Source organism: Fistularia commersonii, chromosome 2, assembly GCF_037954325.1.
Source record: "Fistularia commersonii isolate RoL2024-O1a breed Wild chromosome 2, RoL_Fcom_v1.0, whole genome shotgun sequence".
NCBI classification, from domain to species: domain Eukaryota; kingdom Metazoa; phylum Chordata; class Actinopteri; order Syngnathiformes; family Fistulariidae; genus Fistularia; species Fistularia commersonii.
This window is the reverse complement of record NC_141285.1, coordinates 12,491,488-12,510,501: the sequence shown is the minus strand read 5'-3', so window position 1 is coordinate 12,510,501 and position 19,014 is coordinate 12,491,488. Positions and strand designations below refer to the sequence as shown.

Genomic DNA, 19,014 nt, shown 5'->3' with positions numbered 1-19,014 from the left:
TCGACTTCTGATCTTTATCATTTGACTCTCCTCCTCAGGGCAGAAAGGGGAATCTTGGCTTCTAAGGTCCTTACTGAGCATTCAAGGTAAAACTTTAATTCTTTTAAGTTATATAACTTAAGCGCTGCATAATTTAGCAAATAATCACTAGCTTTGTAAAGTATTTGGGATTTGAATGTCAATTTGCGTGCTTCAGTAATTGGAGATTAAAAGGAAATTGTAATTATGACACTCAAGTAAATTACTTGGATTCTCACAACATGTTAAATGCATTCATGCTATTAAAATGTCAGTTGTGTTATTACCTTATATTGTTGTGCAAATTCTACTACACAGTGGGTTTTGATACCATAAAAATACTGTTTGATATCAACTTTTATCCTTTGACCTACGTTTGAAAGATCTTTTCAGCAGGTAGGTCATTCTATTGCAAAACGATGTCCTCCCTTTCATTCAATTCTGGTTTTACTGCCACGCTTCTTAAGAACCTAAACAAACACATGAGACACATCTTTATATTGTATTGTGTATTTGGAAAAATTGTCCTTGTTCAAAGGTAAGTGTTATTCATATATATTCAAGGCTTTCCGATGTTTCCGCTAACTGAAGCATATGCACTGAGTTTTAAGAGGTATTCTTCACAATATATGACAGGTTTTGACACATTATTTGATTTGCCCAGATAGACTTGTCTTTATATACAGGAGTCCTTCGTGAGGTGCAGTTTTGGAGCAGTGGAAAAAAACAGTACTATTTGAGACACCCTAATCTATCTGTATTCTACATATGAATTCATTTTTATACAGTCACTGAGTTAACACCCAATGCAGGAGGTATATGTTGTGAAATCCTCTTTGAAATTTTTGCAAATTAAATTTGGGATTTTAAGAACAAATTCTGTACTTCATTTAAGGAAGATAACTGTTAGTTTCTAGATCTAGTTTCCCTGCATTTCTTTAGAATCAGAATCTTCTCTGTAAATGTAGTACCGCTTATCAAATTACACGCACTATTACTTCCCATCATAGTGTTGACAAACCACCCCAAAAAAAATCAACAACTTGTTAAATAGCCAAAAAATGAGTGAAATTTTCCAGTGTCCTTTATGCAACATAATAATCATGACCCTAATTACGTATTATTCATGACCATACCTAATCAGATCATTACTGTATCACTGACACTGCATAAACACAAAATTTTTAAAAGACTGGTTTATGTGTAAGTCAAGAGCTCGTTGTAATCCACCGGTGGGATTTGGTCTGAGTAACTTGATTTTGTGATTGATTTTTGATCATTAAAATAAGCAACAGCCTCTAATATTCTGATAACACATTTAACTCTCTTCCTTCTCTACTTGTATGTCCTTCTACTGTCTACCTTATCTCTGCTTCTGTAGGTTGGTGTATGTGGTGTAGCGCTTAATATGAATGCACATGTTTTTAATATACTCAAAATAAACCTTTCCAAAAACAGAAATAGACACTGGTGACAAGACACAAAACCAACACAAACTTTTATCAGGTCCTGAGTTCATACTGTGTTTAACAGTATGTAACTTACACAACCTAGTTTTGTTTACTTACACATGCACACGCTCACATCTTCATTTGACTATTTCGATTTGTAGCAGCGTATATTTGTATTTTTTCCCTAATGTCTGTTAGAAAACTGTGTATTATATATATTAACAAAAAGGGCAGTTCAGTGCTTTGCTTGAGCCTTTCCTGAAGTATATATACATTTTTTATAGTTAATCCTCTGGGTTCTCATCGCTACTTTTGGCTTGTAGTGCTTTTAGCTTGTATTCTGACAGAATTCTTAAAACCTCTTTCTATCTGGCTCTAGAGAGTCGAGCACATAGTAGAATAAGTCATCACACTGCTCGAACACAAATCACGAGGGCATTTAACTGCTGTCATCACAAAACTCCATCATGTGCAATTTAAGGAGAACTGCATGCTGTGCAGTAGAGCTTACAGGTTCAACAGGGCAATTTCAGCTTTATCGTACAGTCATGATATTATAAACACAACCTAAATCTTAGGGTGAAATATTTCCTTGTTTTTTCCGCTGTGCTTCTCGCTGAAGTGGGCAGGAGGATCTGAGGTAGTTTGATCAGTTGTACGCTTTGTTATAATTCACAATTGTTAAAAAAAATCAATGAAATTTTTATTTTTGTAAAAGACAACATATTTCTTCTTTTTATGATGCAAAAATATATTTGTATGCATACCTTCCATACCTTTCAATCATCTTTGGCCTGATTGTACACCCTGTGGTGCATATCTTAGGTGTTTTGTAATGGTATTGAAGCTGTAGAAAGAAACGATGTGTGGATATTTGTTATATAGTGAGTCAAGTCATCACACATGTTTTAGTCAATTTCTTAGTCACCGAAGAATAAAGGTAAAGACAGCTCAGGATTCTGGACTATATTCAAGAGGATTCCTTTAGTTATCAAATTGAATCTGACTTTAAGATTATACAATATACAAAGAAAATGAAAGTTTTAAATGCTCAGTGCTACATGTATTTGACACTCAGATGCTGAAAACATCAATGATGGTGCTGGTAATGGAAGCAGTACCAATATTCATTGTTGGAGTGATTTGACATCAGACATAATCTCACAAAATGTATCTTGTGTATCAAAGCAGAAAGGGATGAATGTGTTGGGTCACTAAATTACAGTTTAATATTGGTTTGAGTAATGTTTGGGAAGGGGCTCTGATGGCATCCACTATGCAAGAGACGGCTGAAAAAATTGGGCAGATGATATGCAACTAGTGCATGCTTTTACATCAATATGCGTCCATAGTTATATAAATAATTGTGAATAGCTTTTTTCATGTTCATCAAACATATGTATAGAAGTATGAAGAGGGCCCAGGATCTTCTGTTAAACAACAATGAATATAATGTGAGCGTATTTTAGAAGATACTGTATATCTGCACTCTTGTCTGTCAGTTTACAAGATACCTTGTGGTGCGTGTCAGAAAACCACCAGATCTTGGATTGGTGACATCACAAGAAACTCAAAAAAGTGTCACTAAAATCCTCTCAGCTCCAGTGAAACTTCCAGGATGTATATGTTTAAGCTTTTATATTAAATATTGAGCAAATCTTTGCTGTTACTCTTGTCCTTTTGAGTAAATATGCACAGTCACAGGAGTTGATGATCAGAAGTCAGAAATCCCTCGCTTTGAGATGCCCTTTTGAAAGGCTTGCACAGATTTCTCATTTTTGGCAGTGTTAATTCATGCATCATTAAAATCTTAACATAACTTTTATTTCGTAATGTTTAGGTGACGTTAGAGAAGATTAATGGGAATTTTCAACAGGAAATTTCTTAATTCATTAAAATTTTGACATGTGGCAGAAGCCTCACCAAGTAGTCTAAAAAGTCAGACGTGATAGTCTGAGTGGTGGATATGCTACATACAAATCAGTTGCTCTTTCTGGCTAGTAATGTGTAAAAATTAAAAAAATAAAACCCATATGAATTGTGATTCATTTCACTTTATACAATTGTGTTTGGTTTGTCACTCTTGACTTGATTGGAAGAATATTTCAGAAAAGAGAAGGATAGAGGTAGAACTAGCCATTACTTTAAATGTTTCCCTTCAATAACCTTATTTTCTAAGCAAACATTCAAAGTCAATGAGTTTCCTCGATGGAAAAGAGGGTGCATAAAGACCAAACTCCTGTCTCCTAATCTCCTTTTCAGGTGATGGTTGATTCAAATATTTCTCAGAACTGAAACCATAGTTAATATTACTTAATTGGTAGATGGCTGTTTGCTGATTTTTGTGAACTGTACTGAAGAGACAGCAACTCCCAAAAAATCGGTCCTGAAATAAATTTTATATTTCAAGGTTTTAAAGGTTCGTGGTTCAATTCCTGGCTCCCTCTGTCAGCTTGCTGGTGTCCTGAATCCTGAATTGCTCCCAATGACTGCAATCTGTGTGTGTGTGTGTGTGTGTGTGTGTGTGTGTGTGTGTGTGTGTGTGTGTGTGTGTGTGTGTGTGTGTGTGTGTGTCTGTGTCTGTGTCTGTGTGTGTGTGTGTGTGTGTGTGCGAATTGAAAACATGATGATAAAATGTTATTGAAGAGGAGACCATGCAGATAAAGAAAGTGCAAGTGTCATTATTCATAAAATAAGACAGTAATAAGACAGCTATTTTCTGCAGTAAGATTTTTTTGTACTTGGTTGACAACACTTATGTGAACCTTTTACAGATTTACAGACGAAAGATGATGGGGGGGCTTGGATTGTCAGTGCTCTTAGATTGTAGGTTTGAAAGCAGAATCAAGCTGACAAAACCAAGGATATTACACTGTTTAATAATTTATCATCATAGTTGACTTCTGTCCTCAGTATCATAGTAAATCAAAGTAACAGTGATAATGAGAATGATGATAAAATCTTGAAGTGCATGTAACCTTTTTATTTTTTGACTACAGTTGTTAATTATATCAAACCATGTTCAGACATGTTAGAGCTCATTGTGACAGCATTATGATGGTGACTTTAGTATTATTTGACATTGGTAATATTATCAAGAACAAAAATGTAGGTGGTGAATAAGCCATTAATTGCTTGGCCAAAGAATATATCTAAGACATCATGACAGGCATCTATTTTCCCAACTTAGAGATATGGTGAAAGGGAATGCAGAATAAAGGGAGGGATCAATATGAACAAGGCTCATCTGGCTCCCCAGGTAGAGTGAAAGAAGATCAGCTCCAAATCAATAGTGTTGGTCAATACCAGTGAGACTGCAGTGATGAAAAACTCAATTTCTTGCCCTGCAGAAGGAAGTGGATGAATCTTAGCAGAAAATAGATTGGGAGAAAAATTCTTTGATTTTTGCTCATTCATTTTGAAATGTGTCCTTTGTATTTTTATTTTTTTAGTTATGCTTTTTCTTTTCGAGCATGAGTTATGCCTGCTTTATTGGCCCACACTGAAAGAATGCAGTCTCATGTTGTGATGATTTACAAAACACATATACAGTAATGTTCACCCTCTTCATATGTTTCATAAAATGTACACAATATTTATAGTACAGTATATAATGCCCTGGTGCAGCTTTATATCGGTGACATGGGTTTAAGTCAGTAACATTGTGACCTTCAAAAGGATTGGGATTATCCAACCGGTAATGGTTTGTTTATGTTTTCTCATTAAATGTCTGTGATTTGTTACCGTCTGGATGGAATCATTTACATTCCGATACATATTTGTTCGCCTCGCCACAATGGTTCTTCCTTCTTTCTTTCTCCTGTTGGAAAGTGTTTTGTACTGGATTAGAGCGATCTGAACTATGCTGGCCAATCTGTTTTGCATGTTGCACTATAAGATTATAGTAACAAAGGTTAGTGTAAATGTATTCTGTATGCAATTATGAAAACGCCTTGAGTGGAACACCTATTAACCTTGGAATTTTAGGTACTGAGTGTCCCCACAACAAGTTGATCACTACCAATCAGTTACCCTCTTTGCATTCCCTTTAACTTGTCTTTACTCTTCTAAGTCCTCTCTGCACTCGTATCAGTAAAACATTATCCTATCCCATATGATTATGCAAATATATTTCACTTTCAGAAGTTTAGCAGATAATATACAGATAATAGCTTGACCAAAATAGAAGAAAAAAAAATCTCCCTTCAGAAAATAGACAGTTGGTGAATGTTTATTAAGCAGCTTAGCCAGTGCCCCATGTGAAAACTAATGGCTGTGACCTTCCTGCATTACACCTCTTGTGTTATATATACCTCATTAGCAAACTACACCTGCCTTCCTAAATGTGGCAAGCTGGCTAAATTGAAGTAGATGATCAATATAACTTCTTCATCTCTCATTACATATTGATGAGCCAGGGAGATTAGCGCATGCTTACCACAATTTCAACTCTTCCTCCACTTTCACTGTTACATCGGATAGATTTAGTTATTTATTCATTTTTTTTAAACGAAAGCAGAAATGAAATACAGAGACCTATTGGATTGATTATTGCAAAGTAGTGATAGTTTGTAGTTGGAGAAAGGTGGAAGATGAATTAGTTCAATGCAATGGCTTTACAAAAAGAATAGGGAACAAAATAAACTACCTAAAGAATCACAATCTCTAATGCTCCAGACAGTTTCAGAAGAAATTTCTAGAAGAAAGCATGGGAAACCAAGATTGAGTGAAATGAGCGACCAGATTATGATAAAATGCATCAGTGCAAACTGCATCTTGTGATTGAATACAAATATGTAATGTCACATACTGTACCCACTCACCATACATAACCTACCCATACATAACATCAAACAATACAAAGTTAATATAAATATTATTTGTAAATTCAAAAAGATATAGGGCGGGTCCCAACAGCTGGAAGAATGGTTGGTGACCCACAATAGATCAATAAGGTATGCGTTTATTACAGGTTAAAGGATTTTTCTGAAGAAAAGCTTTCGCAACTCTGACAGTGCTTTCTTCTTTTGTTCTGTTGTTCAAAAAAATGAATGGATATTTGCCTAAAGCAACACTCAGCTATCCATATGCTACAGCCTGTTAAGAGTCTTAAAATAGCAACATGCCCAATACACTTACTTTACTTTTTTAAATGCGCCTGTAAATTTTGCAGGGTATTGATACCATCCTGGTCTTGACCATTGAAAGTTCACTTGTGAATCGTTTTTTGTTGGGCCCATGGAGCGAATTATACAATTCATTAATGGCAAACCGGTAAATCCCCAAACTCCATTATTACCTAGAAATACTACATTCTTTAAGTTGTAATACAATTGAACATTAATTAAATGTACATTTGACACAGTGGATACCGCTGCATTTGCCACACCACAGAAATATGAACTCAAGCTCTGTGCTGGACTTTTAGAATTAATAATAAGTAGCAACTATGGGTTTATATTGGAATGCCCCTATTTTCTGAAATGCTGATGTTTATCAAATGTATTTTTATTCATGTTTTTCTGATCTGCCTAACCCAGATATGGAGTCATTTCTAATGATGCACAGTGAGGAATTGGCAGAGCTCCTTGTAGAAAATTGAATGGTCCATTTCCAATCGCGTGTGCCCTCGGGTATCCTCGGGGGTCGGTGGCAATTTGTCTCAGGAGGTCTGCACTGAAACTCATTTTGCCCAATAACAACATGTCTTGAGGGGCAACAATCCTCTTTATGGGTACAGTTCCCTTACCTTTTTTACATGAACAAAATATTCCACTCTATCATCCATCTTCCTTTGTTTGGATTAAATGTAAAGATATTTTACTCCGTTATTCAGGATAGATACATAATTAGCCCTTTGCAAGAGAATACGAGAGCAACACACGCCTTTATTATGGCCAAAAAAATTTCTTTAACCTTTGTTATTTGTTTCTTCGGTGACCTCATTCATTAACTGATCTGCTCTTTGTTTGATTGCAGCTCTCCAATAACATTTCTTGGCCTTTCTCAGTTTTAATGAATCCTGTCAAAAATATTGTTCACAAATTTAACCCCCCCCCCAAAGGCCAGTAGGAGTACTACACAGGTTGAGTTATTCAATACAATGAGTGAAGAAAGGAAGGAAGCTTATGTGCAGAAATAAGTCATTTTTATTAAGTCATAATTCAGTTAAAATTGTGGGTTTATAAGTTGATTACTGATTAAAAAGAAAATGAGATAACAAGGATGGAGAACCTAACAAGAAAGCAAAATAAGTGTAACCGGTCAACTGTGGCTGTGACACCCTAGAGGAAATACTAAGTATTGCACCTTCACCCCAACCACAAACAAGCAGCCTTTTTGGGAATTCACCCCAAACAAAACGTAGACAGATAACAGTGGCAAGTGTCATTTGCTACATAGCAAACAGGAGCCAGACAGAGAAATAAACCCAATAATGAAGTGGAGGTGGTGTCACAATATAACTGGAGCTACAGGCCAGAATAGTGATGGAATACATATTAACACATACTAACATCACTAGGTTTAGAATTTTAAGTATTATAACCTCAAAATAATGGTGGGAAAAACAGTGGTTACAGTAACTGTCTTGACTTCTGTAGTTCACCATAGCTTTCCATCCAGGTCAGCGCCAGGAAATGGTTAGTAACCTCTGTAAAGATCAGTCCCTCAAGAATGTTGTTCTAAAGTGCTGTTTTCCCTCTTTTTCACGTTCAACTGAATTTGAGTCGCTAAAATCCAAGAAGATAACTCTGTCTTGGCATGCTGGTTTCTCACTGCCGGCACATCTAAGTTGTACAGGAGTTAGCCTTTCGGTGTTTTGCTGCGTGAAAAACTTAAAAAAAAAAAAAAAAAAAAGAATCCTGTGCTATAAGCTACCTTTGTTACTTCATGTCAAATGACCATAAGGCTACCTAAAAAATAAAGGACCAGTGTTTCCCATCACACAAATAACATGTTCGGGGAGTTGAACTATATGTATTAAGATATAAAATCTGAGGAGCCGCAACATCTTCATATAGCTTACAGTAACTTTCAGCCATAATGACTCAATTCCATGCATATTTTCTGTACTAAGCTATTTAAAATTGGTTTTCATGAGAAAGCCCTTTTAACATTTCCTGGATTTCTTTGGAAATCTTGGGATACTATTTTGGGTTTAGGATATTATTATCATTATTATTGCTATCATGACATTAGTATGACTAAAATATATATAAGAAATAAAGTGTCAGCTCAAAACACACGTGGATGTGGTAAGACCTAAGCTTTTTAACTGAGAATTGGGAATGTCACATGACATTATTTTCTTGTAATATTTATATGTAATAAATGTATTGGATCTAGACCACATTCAGTTTTTTTTTCTTTTTTTCTTTTCTTAAAAGCAAAGACTCAAGACTTGTGAAATCTGAAAGGAAATTCCACAAACGCTCATAAAGGTTTCTAACCCATTATTATGTAATTGTATTTTAATTTTTAAATCTATATATAGAAAAATTACTATAAAACAAACCGTAAAAAGGCAAAAAAACAGCCGGCTTTCCAGTGGCAACTTTCAATTACCATTCTAGCTTTGGGGTTTATTATGTTCCGTCCTCTACTCTTCCTGCTCGAAATTGATCTTCCTCTGTATTTTTCATTACTCCTCTGGTCTCATTTCCCATGGTGCTTCTTCTACCCACTTCCTGTATTTAAATCACTCCCATATTTGCCAAATCACTTGCATATTTGCCCATCCATTCTTTGAGAGCCAAAGGAAGACTGCGGGATACTACATGACCCCACTTGATCCATACCTGCAGTATCAATGAGTATTTCTTGGCACAGAGTTCAGGATGACAGGCTCCTCAAAGCCACATCAAATTTCTAAGCATGACTTATTTTGTCCTGACAGTTCTGCCAAAATAATTCAGCATAGACTCATGTTCTTTTTATCGCCCATCTTTAACAGAGGTGGGGGATTTTCTAAATTTTTCACATTATATATTTGTTTATCAACACAGAAGCCAGACATTTTTTCAAGTTTTTGTAACTTTAGAAGGTGTTGTGTTGCCCATCCTTGACTATGTTTTTAATTGGTTCAGAGATAATTAATGTGAAAACTACCATCCTGCTTAATCCTACTGAGAAAAGGTTATATTAATCAACTCAGACCTTGACAAGGACTTTCTGCAGAATACATTTTTGATCTGAAGCGTAATAAAGTTTGATATAATTAATAATTTTATGCAAAAATAGGCTTTAGTCAATCTTAATTCCTGTAAAGTGAACTATCCTCTTAATTTCAAATCAGATTCTAGCTGGGCAAACATTGATAATGCAAAGAAACTCCTCATTTGAATCATCTTAGTATTTCTAGAATGATTCCATTAATGCATGAATGACTGAGTGAATGAATGAAGGGCAATTTTATGTAATGAGGAATCATGCTTCAAAACAAACAGTAGAGGCTATAATATAGGAAGGGCCACTGTGAGCAAAAGATTCCTTCCTCCTTTGGGGAATAATATTATGAACTGTAAATATACTGCTTTCAGGTGGCCCTGCTGAGGCCATAATTCCCTGTCCCACATGTGCTCAGGCGAAGGTCACAGGGGAGCTGTCTAAACCTCCATGTTTCCCCGAACAAGCTGCCACAGCAAGGCTTTCAAGAATTAGTGGCTGACTGAGTCAAGCAAACCTGAATCATTTATGTTCAAACTCAGCCATTATTTATCCATAGGTTTTTGAATTTGCAGAATTTGGTCAGATTCACTGTGAGATATTACATTGTCCTAACAATCGCATTGATTTATCGTCGCAGATTACAGCAAAAAAAGTAGACTTATATTTACCCTGATGGGTAAAACAGCACTACTGGTTGCTTCAAAAGCCTCAGGTTAAGTCTGGAAGAATTAAGGCTGATAACTGAGATATCATTATTCTACAGTTTCATCTGTATGCACTGCTACTCTGTGAGAGAACACATAATTGGGAACAATATGTTATACCTAATTTGTTTTATAGTGGGGGAAAGAAAAGTACTTCAGATGAAATCTACCAGTCTGTGGCATGAGAATAGAGCTTTTCAAAAACCTCAGGCAACATTAGCTGTCTCTGGATTTCATTAAAAATAGAGCTCTCAAGGCATCATTACAAAGTGGTAACTACGTCATCTTAGCTTCTATCTTTTAGATCTTATAATTTCTTTTTACTTGAGGCTGCAATTAGATAATGGTGTTGAACGGTCACTTCACCCAAACGAATTTAGAAATCAAATCAATTTTTGAAAAGAAGCAATGCCAGTTTTGGCCAGAAGGTGTTTTTCTTGCTACTATCCTATAGTTAAGAAGTTCTGATTGTAATGGTTTTAAAAAAAACATGATTCATAAAAAGAGTAATACAGTAAGGGACTCGTGATAAGAGAGGTGCGTTTTATGACAATCTAAATGAAATACTTATCTAAACAACAACAACACAGTAGACGTAGAAACAGTGATGAAAGGTATACAATAACAATAGAATCTTTTCAAACTCAAAAAAAATGGCCAAAGATAGGCTATATATTTTTCCACAAACTTTATCTATGTAGTTGTTGCTATTGCAGTTCTAACAAAGCATAATATGTAACATTAAGTAGTGCTGGAGCCGCATTTGGTGTTAAAATGTAATTTAGAGGCTGTGTCAGTGCCAAAAATAGGCCCACAGATAAGAGCTGAGGAAGCCTTGTACATCATTAAGTGTGAAATATAACAACAGACCCCTGAGCTGCCTATTGTTCCCCTGGAGAGAAGGCAGCAGGATGGGCTTTACACAATTATGGCAAAGAGAATCACAGACCTTTCTTCCTTACTTTGCTCCATTTTAAAGGTCTAAGGACCATGTAACCAAATTACAAAATCTCTCCAATTATAGCTGATTTTAGTGCACCAAAAGATAACTATGAAAAAATGAAATTAATCTGCAAACCTGGGTTTCTGCTCCTCTGGAGGCTTTTGTGCACTTTGTCAGCACTCAAAACTACCTGGAAGCAGAAAAGGTTTGCAACTAGCCTGTAAAATTTCTGAGTTTCTTAGTGCTCTATAGAATACTGTTTTTTGTACCTGTCTGATTATCTAGCAACAAATTTGCAGTCGAATACTATGGTATGATTGTAACAACCTCCTGTCACTTTGTAAATAGAATCAACTACCACTCAATTAAGTAATTCCATGTCATGATTGTCTCAGCATAATTATTAACCATGAAATAACACAATGGGAATCTCAGTAGATCCAACCATAAAGTAGCTACCAGTTAGTTTACCTCAAGAATAGCCTCAGTGATGTCCTAGAAACACGTCTACTCCATAGCTTCTCAATGACTGAATCATATTAATTATGAAGAGCAAAATTTAAATGCTAACATGACATTTGTATTTTCTGTCTTTATAATATATCTCACCTAAGAGAAAGTCGCCAGGGAGAAATGAGTATAGAAATAGTTTTTTTTTTTTTTTTAGACTGCTGACAAGTTGTTCTCTAGCTATTAAATCCATTCCTCACTGTCACTAGAGCAGGAACAGCTTGGATTTGAATGAGGAGATGCTGGAGCTCGTGCTGCTGTGGGACTTTGGATATGTATACACGGTGATGGCAATCGAGTCAGCGCTGTGGTATTGTGTCATGTTGAATGTGTGCTATAATTTGTAAGGAAGTGAGGCTCTTTGGAGAGGAAATGGCTCATGACATTTACATTTTCAAATATGTAGGTTTAGGGTTGTAAGCTCTTAGATTTTGCTAAATATAAAATTAAAAGCATGTCCAAAAATTGTTGTTCAGATATAACGCAGTAGTATTGTAACATTAATAAGTAAATGTGATGAAAAAGTTTTTAATGTGAGTTTAAGAATGTCATTAAGATCACTTATCCTAATCTTTGGTGGGGTGCTGAAAAATGAAATGCAGCAGGTTTTATTCATGATTTGCATCTAACTGATGGCTGTTTCCTGAATGCATGCACTAGTTCTTCTATTGTTCAGTTATTTGTAATAATTTCATATATGTATATTTGCACTAAACCCCAGAATGTAGGCCATGCTTACTTCAAAAATAAGGCTGGACAGAAGGCTTAATTTCTTTAAATATGATGTGTGTGTGTTGTGTATATATATTCTGTATATATGTATATATTTAAACTTTTGTGGTGCATTAAATGAATGTTCCTTGTTAAGAGGAAGAGGAAGAATGGGGGATGTGCTCTGCATTCTAGCAGTGGAGAGCATTGCTACATGCTAGCGGGGATTTCATGCCCAATCAGCTTAAATTAAGCAGTACAGGAACAGATGTTTTAAACCCGCAGGAGGAATAAAGAAGGCACCATTATTCTCATTACAAATCAGTGAAACATCAAAATAATGGATTCATTAAAGGTCTGTTTTTATGTCACAATAAGGTCATTGGTGATGATAATCCCTCTTTTACCGTTAGGTTCCATTATCTCATAGCATTGTGATGTCTTTTGGACCTATAAAATTTAAATCTGGTTTTGTAGATTGATAATATGATAATTAATAGTCTCAAGTGTCTTTCCACTAAAACTAGTTGAAGATGCATCAGCGTGTTTGCACCAAAATACATTTCAAAACAGATTTCCATTGCCTCCCAAACACAAATCCAACTGAATAACCATTTTCTGACTGGTCTAATCATTTTTCAAAAAGTAATTATCATGACAACCATTGAAGATGGATCACACCATCTCAAACTTAAATCCTAGCAAGTTAATTGTTGTAGTAATGCTATAATCTAAATGAACATTACTTAAGCAACAGGAGTTAATTCTCAAATCTCTTATAAGCGGTACACAATCTTATTTGATATTTTTATTTCTTACTTTTTTGATTAAATGCTACATTTTCCATTTTTCATGTAAAACAGCTCACAGATATTTGTACCTATGCCCCTTGTTTTATTACAAAGTAAGAATTTTTAACCACTTTTTTTGAATTGGGTGACATGGTGGCGCAGTGGTTAGCGCTTCAGCCTCACAAATTCGATTGCGACGAGGGGACCTTTCTGTGTGGAGTTTGCATGTTCTCCCTGTGTATTTGTGGGTTTCCTCTGGGCTCTCTGGTTTTACTCCCTCATTCTATTTCGCATCGGAAAAATTGGAAAATTGCCCCAAACGAGTGAGTGAGTGAATGTTGTCTGTCTTTGTATGTGGCTCTGCGATTAACTGGTGACCAGTCCAGGGTGCACCCCGCCCCTCTCACCTGATGACAGCTAGGATAGGCTCCAGCATCCCCCGTGACCCTGTGTGCAGGATATGATAGATGTTTTTTGAATTAGATTTTTCTTCCTTGGAAACAAAAATATAAACATGACATTAACATTAACAACATTGCCCCTTATTTTTTATTGACTCTAGGAATAATATGTGTATCATTTATCACCAAAGGGCAAATCAGAAGGGTATCCTAGCTTCTGTCAAAGACTTATTATGTATAGAGACGGAATTTCATCTACTGTTGTTCCCTTACAGGTTGTTCACACTGACCAAACACAGAATGTTTGTCAAAAGGAAGAACAAACACAAAAAAAACCTAGAACAGACATGAAATGTTTCATATTGGAAATTATTTTCATAAACTTTTTTGTTGAATCACACCTAGAAAAAGTCCTTGTCTTGGACAACATATCATTAATAAATCTTCCCATTCTCCATTTTTTATTAACAGTTTTTTCGCCTATACCAGCCTTGGTTCTAGAAGATAAATAAAGGGAATCAATTTATGTCTGAAGAGACAGAAAAGCACTGCTCTGTTTGGCAAGAAAAACCAGAGCAGAGGACATTATTAATGACTAGATAGATATGTGGATTGCAAGGACTAGAGTCACACATAAGGAGGTCAGGACAGATGGCAAAGAGCCAGGTGGAAAGAAACCGGTGTGCCGTCCAGAGTAAAGGGAATATTCACTTAAGTGGCTGATCAACAGAGGAAGATATAGATTGTTTTAACAAACATCCAAACAATCATCATAAGGCCTTGTTTGTCCATTTTATTTTAATCTTAGCAGGTCCATGCAAATCTTTGATGGTCTGATTACGGGAAAAAAATAATCCCCCTGAGTTTTGACCCTGGAACTATTTCATGAGAAGGCAAGAAGGCAGCAGTCGGGAAAGTTGAACTGACTACTGACAAGACAAAACAAGGACATACTGTGTGTACTTTTTTTTTATTTTGATTTGATTTTATATATATATGTGTGTGTGTGTGTATGTATATTTATATGTATGTATGTATATGTCCTGATGATATACCCGTGGAAGTGTCTAGGAGAGGCAGCGGTAGATTTTCTTACTCGATTATTCAACAGGACCTCAGAGAGTGAGACGATGCCTGGAGAATGGGGACGAAGTGTGATGGTGCCTATTTTTAAGAATATAGGGGATGTGCAGAATTGCGGCAACTACAGAGGGTTAAAGTTGATGAGCCATACAATGAAGTTATGGGAAAGAGTAGTGGAAACTAGACTGAGAGCATAAGTCAGCATTTGTGAACAGCAGTGTGGCTTCATGCCTAGTACTACAGATGCAGTGTTTGCGTTGAGAATGCTAATAGAGAAGTACAGAGAAGAACAGAGGGAGCTGCATTGTGTTTTTGTAGACCTAGAAAAAGCATATGACAGGGTGCCAAGAGAGGAGCACTGGTATTGTATGAGGAAGTCTGGAGTGGCAGAGAAGTATGTTAAACTGGTGTAGGACATGTAGGCTAGCTGTGAGACAGCGGTGCAGTGTGTAGTAGGGGTAACAGAGAAGTTCAAGGTGGAGGTGGGACTCTATCAGGGATCAGTGATGATCCCCTTCTTATTTGCAGCAGTGATGGACAGGCTGACCGATGAGATTAGACAGGAATCACCATGGACCATGATGTTTGTAGATGACATTGTGATCTGTAGAGAGAGCAGAGAACGGGTTTAGGAAAATCTAGGGCAGTGGAGGTATGTGCTGGAAAGAGAGAAATGAAAGATAGTTGCAAAGAGATAGAGTAAATGTGTGTGAATAAGAGGAACCCGGGGGGAAGGGATTTGATATCAAGAAGTTGGAGGATTTCAGGTACTTTGGGTCCAGAGCAGTCGGTCCAGAGCAACAGAGAGTGTGGAAAAGAGGTGAAGAGACGGGTCCAAGCAGGTTGGAATGGGTGGAGAAAAGTGTCAGGGGTACTATGTGATAGAAGATGATCGGTCAGAATAAAAGGAAAAGTGTACAAGACAGTGGTGAGACCAGGGATACTGTATGGCCTTGAAACTGTTACAATGACGAAAAGACAGGAGGCAGAACTAGAGGTTGCAGAGATGTAGATGTTGAGGTTCTCTTTTGTAGTGACCAGGATGGATAGGGTCAGGAATGAGTACATCAGAGGAATAGCACATGTTAGATGTTTTGGAGAGAAGATCAGAGAAGCCAGACTAAGATGATTTGGTCATGTACAAAGGAGGAATAGAGAATATATTGGTAGACGGAAGCTGGAATTGGAGTTGCCAGGCAGGAGGTCTAGAGGAAGACCAAAGAGAAGATTTATGTATGTAGTGAGAGAGGATATGAAGGTAGTTGGTGTGAGAGAGGAGGATACAGAGAATGGGGTTAGATGGAGAAAGTTGATTCGCTATGGCGAAGAAGAAGAAGAATATATATATACATAACAGCATTGGGCATTGTGGGCTGCCTTCTTCCGGATCTGGGCTCTATCTACAATCCCCTGATGCGGGAAAAGTGGAGGAGCATTGCAATGGATCCCCCCACCCGGGCAACGGCCTGTTTGTGCCACTCCCATTAGAAAGCAGTACAGGACAATCAATACCCACACATCTCGGCTGAAAAACAGCTTCTATCTAAGAGCTGTTAAAGCAATTTCCCCCCTTTTGCAAACTACCACAACCCATCCCCCAGCAGAGCAGTCACATTCACACCTGGACCCTTACCTGCCACAACACAAATACGATGTCCCCATGCTGACAACCACTCCATCCTCCCCCTACAGAGACAATACCTTGCCCTAATCTGCACTTTAAACTCACCATCCGCATCATCTATATAACTACGCACTTTGTAAATAACTTGTCTGTCTGTTTATTTCTATAAAAAAACCTGTACATGCTCCGAGATGGGAGCTCAAGTTGCAAAATTTCACTGTGCCTGCACAATGACAATTAAGAAAGGATGCGACAAAAGGCATTGTGCCTTTTCATCACCTTTTCCCCACTTTTTCCCATTTAATTTTTGAAGCAGAGTAGCACTAGATATTGTGTTAAAAAGATTTTAAAAACAATACTCAGATAATGCTGATTTTCACTTGGCAAATATGTATAATGGAAGCTCATGAATAATGAATATATTTAAATTTCAATTCACTACAAATTCTAGAACAGGATTGCTTTTTAATATTGTATAGTTTTGTATCGTCACAGTTATGTGCTACCCTGCAGGTCACTTCCCTGTCTATTACCATTCTTTACATAAGTAGTTAGCCCATGCAGATACTGTAAACCCAGCTGATTTCTCAAATTAATTTTATCACACCCACTTTATCATATGATAAATGATAACTTAATGAATGATAATTAAAGTAAACCCTTTTTGCTAATTGTGGATGACTTGCTATGTATTAACTTTACAGTGTAATAGTTCAAATATGGACAAATATGAACATGTTTGTGTGACCATGCTGTCATAGGAGGCTACTCATCTTTGTAATCTACATCCAAGAAGGCTAATCTTTTGTGGTCTCTCTGGTTAAGCTTTTTCAATTTCTGATGTCATATGGTGTTCTCAGTCGCACCACTTGAACAAATAACCTTTTCAGGATTCATATGTGTGTAGCATTGTTTGCAAAACATTCAACTCATAAAGCAAAAGTGAGAGATGTAATTTTGTGCTGGAACTTTTTATTATTTGTTCTTGCCGAGTTGAAAAGGAAGTTGAGGATGCATTTTAGAGAAGTTTAGAGAGATGCAGCTTGCTTCTAAGAAGCTATATAAATGACAACAAAAACATTTTCCCTTACAAATGTCTTATCTGTGGTACTCCAACAAAAAGTGACACTAATACTTTGCATTATTAGCTTCACTAGCAAGTCAACAGTTCGACTTATGGGTTCTTCGTTTAAGTCTAAGAGCCAAAGGTTTCCTTCAGACAGATGAAAATCCATCAGAAAGGCTTGACGAGTGCTTGTTGGACCACTGGACCACCCCTAGACCCACAAGACACCAATTGCTACAGTTGCTTGGCAACCCTTTCTGTAATTAGTCCCGAGATGCAGCGCCTCTAGTCAGATGCCTGGTCCTTGCCTCTTTGTCAGACCTCAGTAGTAACAAAGCCACACCTGCACAAGCTCCACTTGCTCAAGTAAATTCATAATACAGCACTAAATACCTCGTCAGCATCTCAGCTCGGAAAGCAACTTTCAGTAATGCCTATAAAACAAATTCCCTTGAACTGAGCTCAGCTTCTTGGTTTTCATTTTGATTTGACAATTTATATGATCTAGACGGAGGAGAGGCAGATAGCATAGCGTGTATCCTCATTAATTGCTGAAAACATTTGTCATACTACTGTGAATTGTGTGATTTAATACTTTTTAGTTTGCCTTAACAGTCTTCAAGACCCACAAGAGGGTCTTTTTGTGTGTAGTTTACCCGTTTCTCCCCATGTCTAGGTTTCTTTCAACAATCCAACTCTTAATTTCCCAGACATCAGATTGAAGGATTGAATGTTTTTTTGGTCCGTATACTGTAGGTGGCCTTGTGATCCACTGACTGGCCAAGAACTCGCTCACCCAGTGAATACTGGGTAGATCCCCACTAACCTGGCTGCAGCATCAGATTTGGCAATTAATAAGGGATTAATAAATGAATGACTCAATTCAGACTGAGATACTCCACACCTGTAAGTGTGATATGTGAGAACAAGGCTATCTTGGGTAGTCACTTGAAACGCAGTTACATTTTACCATGACAACAAATGAAGGTACCCTCATTGCAGTGATTGGACAGGGGACCAAACTGGTGACATTGCATTACAGATGGAGGAAAATAATTGCAAGTGATTCTCCAGACAGACACACATATTAATTCAATTTGTCGGCAAAAGAAATGGCAAGATCTTCAATGTGTAAGATGTAATCGAGATGTTTGCAGAATTTGTTTTGAGGACTAAAACCAAGGAGGTAGCAATAATGAAGGTGCCTTACAAGAAAAAATATCAGTAAAGTCTGTGGTAAATTGAAATTGAATGGTCCTGAATCCTTAATGTATACAACAATTAATTACAAATATGTAATGAGTTTAATTACAATGTATTTCTACTGCATCTTTCTTGTCTGTGCATTCCACTGTCCTGGGGTCAAGGCACCTAATAAAGATACTTATGGAAAAATTAGGCAGATATTGAGAAACAATGGCATTAATTTCATGTCCTTTATTTCTTCACCAAACAAATTAAGTCAATATTTATTCTTCATGCTTAACAACCACAGTGTCTTTCATTTAAGCTACAGAGAATATCTGGATCTGTACCTGTTGTA

At 36.7% G+C, this 19,014-nt stretch overlaps 1 protein-coding gene across 10 annotated transcripts in view; it reads left to right on the top strand.

Moving 5' to 3' along the window:
• LOC147236387 (neurexin-1a) overlaps positions 1 to 19,014 on the top strand; it is a 242,998-nt gene that overhangs the window by 26,813 nt on the left and 197,171 nt on the right. For 6 of the 10 annotated variants that reach the window (XM_086167857.1, XM_086167839.1, XM_086167866.1 and 3 more), the window contains one exon: positions 39 to 86. The exons of the other annotated variants lie outside the window; for them this stretch is intronic. In XM_086167857.1, the coding sequence (XP_086023983.1) occupies positions 39 to 86 (48 nt within the window). The remainder of the gene's footprint in view (positions 1 to 38; positions 87 to 19,014) is intronic. 10 annotated transcript variants of the gene reach the window in all.